Source organism: Nicotiana tabacum, chromosome 6 (assembly GCF_000715075.1).
Source record: "Nicotiana tabacum cultivar K326 chromosome 6, ASM71507v2, whole genome shotgun sequence".
Taxonomy (NCBI): Eukaryota; Viridiplantae; Streptophyta; class Magnoliopsida; order Solanales; family Solanaceae; genus Nicotiana; species Nicotiana tabacum.
The window spans coordinates 165,959,219-165,968,836 of record NC_134085.1 but is presented as its reverse complement, the minus strand read 5'-3'; the positions used below and the strand labels follow the sequence as shown (position 1 = coordinate 165,968,836).

The 9,618-nt window shown below is 36.3% G+C and overlaps 1 protein-coding gene across 1 annotated transcript; it reads right to left on the bottom strand.

Annotated features, from left to right (window-relative positions):
• Positions 1-1,141: 1,141 nt before the first annotated feature.
• Positions 1,142-4,057, bottom strand: LOC107832413 (large ribosomal subunit protein uL22z). Its single transcript, XM_016660257.2, has 7 exons — positions 3,921-4,057; positions 3,788-3,824; positions 3,615-3,655; positions 1,942-2,172; positions 1,716-1,818; positions 1,569-1,636; positions 1,142-1,408 (listed from the first exon to the last, which is right to left on the bottom strand). Exons 1-7 carry the CDS (start codon positions 3,921-3,923, stop codon positions 1,364-1,366), a joined length of 528 nt encoding a protein of 175 aa, XP_016515743.1. The 5' UTR covers positions 3,924-4,057; the 3' UTR covers positions 1,142-1,363.
• Between the last annotated feature and the right edge of the window lie 5,561 nt (positions 4,058-9,618).

Sequence of the window (9,618 nt, the reverse complement as noted above, 5' to 3'; positions counted from 1 at the left end):
CATGATAAGTCACTCAATTTTTTATCCCAAGGCAACTCTCGCACCTGACTGAGATATGTGGCGATGAAACAAGTACACAACATTCCCTATATTCAATCATTCACTTGAAGCTTTACCAACAACACAGCCAGGGGAGGTAGCCTTTTTGGCAGGTTCATTTGAATTCATAATTTTAAATACGGAATACAAATTTAAATGAAAAAACCTATTAAATTTGTAACAAATATTAAATATGAACCCATAATTTTAATAGTACAATGAATTCAATACTGAGAATCTTAAAAATTGAATCCATTAAATTTAAATTCTGGATCCATCTACACAACTTATAAAATCATATGAAAAGTGATTGGTGCAAATCTCTCATACAGTTCAAAATTTGTTTTTACATGCTAGACTTAATATCATAAATTGCTATCATATTGGGAGCTAAGTCGATATCAGGAAGTTCATGTTTCACTTATGTTTTGAAACTTTTGAGTATTTTTTCCTCACCAGAGAAAATAACCTCCACATATCAGGAGTTTTTTTGTTACGTTGATTAGAGCCGTTATAAAATCTACAAAATTTAAGTAAAAGTATGTCTTTTCAGAGCCTAACCATAGATACCACTACATTGTCTTCATTTGGAGTCTTCGAAACTATTTGATTGCAGTTACAAAGATACAGAACTTGCATAGCGCCACGCATTCAAGAGGTAAAATTCTTGCATCGACAGTCAAGGATGTGCTAGTAACAATATCACGTTGATTTAAAGTTCCAAATTTTCCATGGAACCCAATGTAATCCCACAAGTGAATTTCAGGAAGGGTAAATGTATGCAACCTTAACCCAACCTTGAGAAGGTAGAGTTTCCAAGGATCTTTACATACGAATATGTGTGGAAAATAACTTTGATTAAAATACATCAAATTGACATTAAAGCAAACACATATTTCGCCAGCAAATTCATTATATTGACCATCAGCATAAACATTTAATTAGCGTAGGCCGCATAAAGAGTAATACGGGAAAAGCCAACACCCAGACTTGCTAAAGCACGGGGAATTATCAATTATTCTTTAGCTTTGACCCATGAAACAACAATGGCGTCAAAACTACCTGTAATTATATCCATGCAATTGCAAGTTCACAGGAAGACTTTGTGATCAACCAAGGCAAAATTTAAAGGTCTCGGCCACTAATAAACCAACAAGGTAAATATTCAATTCAAGTTTCAAAATAGTAAGGATATGCTAAACAGTACCACAAATTTCTGGAGAAAGACAAACATGGTTCAAAATGCCAAAATTGTTTTTCATAACACAGACTACAAGGACACGGAAAACATTCCACCATCTGCATTCCTGGAGTCACTGCCGGATTAAGAGGATGCCTTCGCCTTTCTAGGAGCCAACTGTGTCTCAGGCTGCACCAGGAAGAAAAAGTTTAGGCACATCTTAGGGACTTACATGGCAAAGACATTGGAAATTTTAAATAGATATACAAAAAAAAGCTATATGCAGTTGAACATTACACAACATATTCAAGTAATAAAACAAACTCTGACGAACAATGGAATAGTTTACCTCCTTCTTGACAGATTCTTCCTTTTCAGATAATGTCAGCTCAACATGGCAGGGGTGAGACATGTAGGCTGCAAAGGGTCAACACAATAGGATCAAGATATCATTGACTAGACACAAGAAGAGCCAGTAAGAAATAAGAGCTCTTACGGTTTATTCTTCCATGAGCTCGGTACGTGCGGCGCCTCTGTTTTTGTGCTTGGTTCACTTGGATGTGAGATATGAAAAGTGAATCCACATCCAAGCCTTTAACCTAGAGGAGTTCAAAAGAACAAACTTAGTTTAGGGAAAAAACAAAATATGATACACTTAAGGGGCAAGTACCACAAACAAAAAACTGAACAAAATTAAGGAAAAGACAAACCATAACCATTACCTCAGCATTACTCTCAGCATTTTTGAGTAAATCCAGAATAATCTTTGCAGATTTGACTGGCCAGCGTCCTTGACCATTTGAATGGCGATGCTTTACCTGAGCAGTACGACCAACCCCACCACAAAAGCGTGTGAAAGGAATGGCTTGTTTGTGTGCAAGAACATCTTCCAGATATCTCTTGGCCTTGTCCAAAGGCATTTTCCTAAGTGCATGGGCTGTCTCTCGTGTGTTCTGTAGTAGATAATAGAGACCAAACAACAAATCTCAGACGTTAAAAAGAAGTCCAACTTAAGGTGAAAAGGTTGTATTTGTGAACTGTATTCAGTTGAATTTCAATCAAGGCGCTCTATGTTACAGAAGAGATGCTTCAGCTCAAGGTCAGTGCTTGACCTAGGATTTAACACCAAATACCTCATTAACTTTTTCTTTTTTCCCCTCTTTTTGATAAAGACTTCAATAAAATTACAAATGCATATTGCTAAATCAGTCTTATTTGCCAAAGTTCAATAAAAAGAAGGGAAGCTCATATTAAATACATCTGAAAGACCGAAGCAGTTAAATGTCAACCAGAATGGCAAAGACTCAGTAACAAATAGCCGAAGCAAAAACAAGAATGAAAATCCCAGGTAACCACCTCTGACCAGTATAAATCGCAGGTCCAAAGTCCAAACAATAAGAGCAGACAGACCAATTTGTGTTGTCATGAATGATTGCTAGAACCAGGCTTTGTTGCTTCCGGTGAACAAAATATTTGCAGATACTGATTAAAACATGCAACATAAGATTCTGAAGTGAAATAGTTCTAATATTACACATTAGAGAATCTGAAAATGTATGTTGGGCGGTAAACTAAGCTAACATCTGCACACAAAAACAAACTTAAAAGTGCAAAGTCACAGCAAACTGATCTGTGGATAGATGAACCTCTTGTACTTAAAACAATTTGCAACTAGCAAAATATTGGCAAAAGAAAACCTCAGAGACCAAGAGGTCATAATAGCAAGTGTTTCAAGAAGCCTCGTAAAGCAAAGGGCATAAAACTGCCTTTAAACATTATTTTGTACACAAGGCCATAGACATGTTTCTACCTCAAATAGAACTTCTCTCTTCCAAATTCAATCATATAGTACCATGCTTGTTTGGCATTCACTACTTGCAACAGATTAAGAGTTCATTCATATATCAATAGCAAACACAAAGACATGCTTCTACAATCAAGGAGAAGTATTTTCTTCATATGAATCACTTCTTACCTTGGGGCCGACACAATTTAAGACAGATATTGAACTTGCAAATTTTATATTCATCCATACCAGCGCTCACACATTTTGACAGACACTAAGACAAAAAAGAGTCCAAACTTGTATATGTTTTACCAATCCATAACAGTAATAGTTCAAATTATCAATCTTAAGGTGCAGAATAAACCAAAAGAGGAATAAAAAGAAGAATAAATCATTGTAAGTGTTAGTTCATGAATATGCATACCTTATTTAGGTAACATACACTGTGCTTAATGTGGGGTGAAGAAAAGCGCCGTCTTTAAATAATTATTGTCGTTTGATAAATAGAAATTAATCTTTGTGGAATAAGGTACTACCAATTCTTATAACCCAATATGCACATAAGGAAAAAAAACTGCAGCAAATTAAAATGAAAAAAAGATCACGCACCTTAAAGTGAACTCTGAGACTAGCGCCCCTAGCTTTGCAGGCTGATGTAAGAGCACGAACCAATCTCGAATTAAATTCAGGAAAGAATAAATAATGCAAAATCCAAAACATGAATGTACAGAGATGAACACATTGTATATAAACTTGTAAGCAAAATTTTGTTCAGTACTCACACTTGGTAGGGTTGTCGGGTTCCCTCGAATACTTCACCTACAATAACCAAAAGATTCACATATACAAAAACTTAACAACGAATTTGACAGGAAAAACCAAAGGAATAGATCGTAGGCAAACGTTTTGATTTACCATGGCTGCTGGCGATGCTGCTGCTACTCCCCTTCTCCTGCTGCGGCTGGTAGAGGTCGCTTCTTCGTTACCAACTAGAGAGGAAATGAAGAGTAGGGTTTCAACTTAAATAGGAAGCTGATAGGGTTTTAGATTTCAATTGGGCTAGGCTCCAGCTTGGCCGGCCTGTTAGAGCAATGGGCCTCGTGGTTGTTTAGATTATGCTCTTTTCAGTTTTTTCAATGGCTCCTACCAGTTATGTCTATTTATAAATAGCTTATAACAAAAATTAGCTAATTCTTGGAATCTTGTATATATAATTTTTTGTATTTCATCACCTTATTTGCTACCTTATTTGCAAATAAATTTGGTGGAGAAAAATATAACTGCAATCACAAACACCTATAAAGAAAAAAAGATTTTTGTTGATAAACATTATGGGTTACAACTTTGTTTATCTCTTGATTCTTTCCTCCGATTTGTTATCCATAATTCGATGGTCTTAGCAGCATATTTCTTGAATGTAGGATGATATGCATCTCCTTAATGTATTTGATGATTAAGAAGCATGTCTATTGATTACGACATTATTTTATGCCTTGATCCCTTTGTGAATATCCCGAGAATTTATGAGATCTTCTGAGATGGCCTCAATTTGTGAGATTTTTTTTTAAGGGATTATGTAAACCTTTTTTATATAAGTGACCTAGGGCTATGATAAAGTAGCCTCAAAGTTAGGGATTTTTGAGAGTAGACTCCAAGCAACTCTAACAGACTCCTAAAATTGTAAGAGTCCTCTTGTAGTATCTTGAATTTAAGTTTGCTTGATCCATTAAAATTTTGATATCTACAAATTTCCCTTACTTCAAGTTTTATCGGGGTGTAGGCTTACCGAAACTTAAAGACAAACTTAAAGTACCAATAAAGATAATATTTCTTCTTCTTGGTCGTTTCCTTTTTAAGATGGCCCGGATCTCAAAATAATTTCAATAGTTGAAACATTTAATCAAGTAACTAAACTGCTCCCTAGCACGTCACAATTTGCTTGACCACGTTTTTTACTAGAGAACTCACTTCAATCTCCTTATTGAATCATGAGTCCCAAAGAAGGATACTGGACTAAGCCAATAAGATTCTGACTGCGTGATTTCAAATTGGCATAGAATTGATCTCTCTTGATTTGAATACTGCAATATATGGTATTCATTCTAATTCAAGATCATATCATGTATTTAGTCTTGAATGAACAAATATTCTTTATCGTAACTTTTGTCAACTTAGAATTTTCCTTTTCACTAAAAAGAAAAATTCTTGTACATTACGAAAGAGAACTGCCACTTTTCCAATTTTGTGAAAATGACCATCTTCAATGATCTATACAAGACCTTTGTTGAAGACTAATTTCAGTGTTCATTGTTGGTAAAAAGTGCAACCAGGAACACATCCAAAAGTGGAAAATGAAGCTTTTCTTTTTGTGTTTCTCTTTTCCTTCTATATTGCTGCTTCTTGAAGCTTTGCATTTCAATTGCAGTGTTGGCACATACCCTCGCAATTTTGTTGATTCGTTGAAGGATCACTTTGCGTGTTTATCCTTACAATTTTGTGGCTCTGATGAGGAACTATAGATAGAGAACAAGAGATATTGTCCCCAAAGATTGCGGTCACCATCCGTGATCTACTCTTTTTTGCCATCTCCAAGAAGGTGAAATATTCAGATCTAGCATCGAGTAATGTCAATATGATTGAGATCGACACGTGCGGTTGCAGTGACATCCTTGCTTGGAACATCATTGCCCTTTGTGTAGACCAACACAATGATTGATTTTGAAACTTGTAATTTTCAATTTGCAGGAGGAAGAGATGAAGGGCAGAACCAGTCCCACTGTCCGTGTCAATTTGTCTGTAACAAATTTGTGCAGAAAAATAAAACTACAATCACAAACAACTATAAAGAAAAAATGATTTTATTGATAAATATTGTAGGTTACAACTCTGTTTATCCCTTTATTCTTCCTTTCGATTTATTCTACGTGTTTCGAGGGCCTTAACGGCATATTTCTCGAATGTGGGACTTTAAGCAAGACATATTTGACATGTCTTTGATCTCTTAATGAATATTCTAAGAGTTTCATGGAATTTCGGAGATCTCATATTTGATCTCTTTGTGCATATTCCGAGAGTTTATGAAATTGATGGAGTGACCTCAATTTTCAAGATATATCTTTTTAAGGGATTATGTAAACCCCAATAACCATCTCACTCGAATTTCACCACATGGCCCAAACAGAAACGCATCTAATGTGCAAGTAACCAACATATCACAACCCATTGTAGTATAGAACAGTAACACATAGAACATATCAAATACGAATAAGATCAATTCTAACCAAATGGCACATCCCTCAACAATAGTAGTACGGAGTCAACCTATCCGACCTGGTGTAGAATACACTTCCTAATTAGGCCTAACAATGAGCCCCCAAATCAGCTTTGGTTATCTCCAAATGGATAAATAGCCCTCAAAAAGTCCACAATGATCTAACCATAACACGTACCACCACCTAGCTAACTTTAGCCATATCTTCACAGTTCGCAACCCCGAAACAATCTGCTTCGGAGAACTCCCAATCTTCAAATACATAGAACACATGAATCACTATAGTCGATCCCAACTCCACCACTCGAATGGCTAACACACATCTCATATATAATCATCCCCTTGAGAAATATTTCTATAATCCTTTTGTGCCACATAGCAAAATCTGAACGTCAGCAGTCGATCAACCAGGCAAGTACAACAATGCCAATGAAGCGTCCGTAAGTCAAAACACAGTGCGCCTTTTGAAATACACACCCTTCTTAGGAACCTTTCACAAGCAGACTTCATACCCAATTAGCCAGGAACCTTTCACTTGATCTCATCCAATAGAAAATCACAATATGCAATATTCTCCTTATGCCGGTAGGAAATATCCATCTCAAACTGTGGTAGAAACCATCGAGAACACTTTGAAATCTATTTGCACATAACCAAGCTATCAGAACTGAATCCGTCTAACTCAACCAAGCCACGTAGGTCGCCAAATCTAAGAGTATTGCCACAAAACACCCGTAAAGCCTCACCTCATCATAAGAACCAAAAGAACCGATCCTATCCATTACTGTGCTAATCCAACCTACTACCAAGTTGTCCTATTTCTCCGAGTTCTTTCTGAATTACCCTCAAGTTGACACTTCTCCTTGTCAGAATACCATGATCCTTACCCAAAGCTCACCACAAAAGATCCTAGCATAAAACCACTCCGCCCTAAGGCCATAAGCCATTGTATTCCCTCTTAAACACCCTAAAATACCATAACCAAGACACCCACTCTGAAGAGACCTTTTTTGAATCTAAAGTCGTTTCCTTCACCTTCTTGATACTGAAATATAGAATCCATAATAATATAGAAATATCGCGAGTCTCGACACCATCCAATGTAAATCTCAGATTCTAGCCATATACAAATCCGAAAAATTCTCAATTGCTACATATAAATTTTGAATCTATTAGAACCTTCTTAAGAGTGATCCACTCTGCTCAAATCTCAATTGCACCGCCCAAATGGGCTGAACGACATGTGCCTCATTAGCACGACAACACCCAAAGAAGTAACCCTGCCTTAACGCAACCGAGCAAATTCTTACTCTATGCGCACTACATCCTTCAGGAATAAATACTTAATCATTCCATGATTCCCATATACCAATAAAGTATAATATACCATGCATCTAGAAATTACCTTGCTTAAGTCATCCTCAAAACTAGCCTCTGCAAGTCATAACTGATCCACAAGTATGCCTCAGACCGAAACCAATACAACATGTAACCATGCGATCAAATCGTCAATAGAAGACTCCCCCATTTGGCTCAAAACCATAGATCAAAACACTCGATAACTCACAATTCCCATACTTTATTAGTGTTATAATACCGCAGTTAGATTCAACTAAATCTTCATAAGCTCATGTAACACAAACCATATAATACCTCAAATTATCTGCTAAGCTCGCATTCATCTTTGTGATAGTCAGGTCAACTTTCTCAACCAATCCAAACTCAAATCGCAACACCTATACCCAATGGTAGAAAAGAAAGCCTCCACGCAACATTATAAGGATCACACATACGTAGATTACCTCGTAGGTGATAACCCACCTGCCTAACCTCAAATTGACATCTCTTTATACCCTTTCACAGCCATAGCTATTGCGCAATCACTTGATCTTCCTGAGTCTACTCATCAACAAGACATGAAAATCTACTTTGTTCCACAAATGAAATAACATGAAAGAATCTCTCAAAAACCTTCATAACTCAAGATTGTATGACACATCCATAGAAATTGAGCATCCAATAGTACTTTTCACTCAATCAAACTATTCCCGTCACATTCAAATCATATAAACACATCCCGTAGTCACATCCTACTCATCATATTGTCATCCAACCACCCATCAAGCCACCAGTACCAGTCAGAGGGACACCACTGGCACAGAAGTCCAAAATTACAACTGAAACTATCGAGCCTAAGTTGCGGTCCAAATCGGGCCTCAAGTACTCCAGACGGGCCCATCACCAAAACACAAAAAACACATCTCGTACCTTATCAATAGAATCCACAAGCCATCGATGTAGAGTTGATATTGAGCGCTCACATGCGTATACGAGTGAGTGGAATAAATTGAAAGAGATACGATTCAAGCTGAATCAATGCCGCACAATAAAAAAAGAAAGATGGGAAGTTTATCCTAAATGCCCAGTAGCCTATCAAAGATAGGTATAAACGTCATCATACCGATCTGCAAGACTCTAATAGACATTCTCTCATGACTCATATAACTTATGACCTAGAGCTCTGATACCAACTTGTTACGACCCAAAACCCAATTAGTCGTGATGACATCTAACCAACCTGCTAGGTAAGCCAATTTAATAGTAATACAATTTCAAATGAAATTTACTAAGAAAATAATGATGAAATAAGCGAACTTTTATACAATAACCCAATGACTGGTAGTACAAATCATGAGCTTCTAAGATTTAGAGTTTTACAAAAACTGAACTAAAATAATTACCACATCTATTTGGATTGTACACGAACAATATTCAAATCAAAAGCTACCAAGGATAAGGGATAGACATTAGGGGTGTTCAAAACCGAACCGAAACCGAAAACTAAACCGAAACCAAAGCTTAATGGCTTATTGGTATCGGGTTAACGGTTTAACGGATGGGGAAAAGATTGAATTTTTTTTATTAACGGCTTATCGAGTTGGGGGCAGATTATTCAATTTTCTTAATGGATAATTCGTTAACCCGTTAAGAATATTTAACCCGTTAAGAATATATATATACATATAAAATTTATTTTTATCCATATATATATTAAATAATCAAAAACCCTTCTCCCTCCAGTACTCTATCAAAGTGAATTAGAATAAAAGAAAACCAAATAAAAGGAGTCATTTAACTGTGACAAAAGACAGAATTTGCTGTCTCAAACAAGATAACAACACCAGTTACACCACTGCTTCATCATCAACTTTGCCTGGGTTTTAAGGCATTCTAGAATTCTAAGCATGACGAACATTTGTTTTAACAACAACCAATTGAAAATCTTTCACATGTACTAAGGCCAATGTGCATAAACATAAATAAGATTCTAGACATATGATT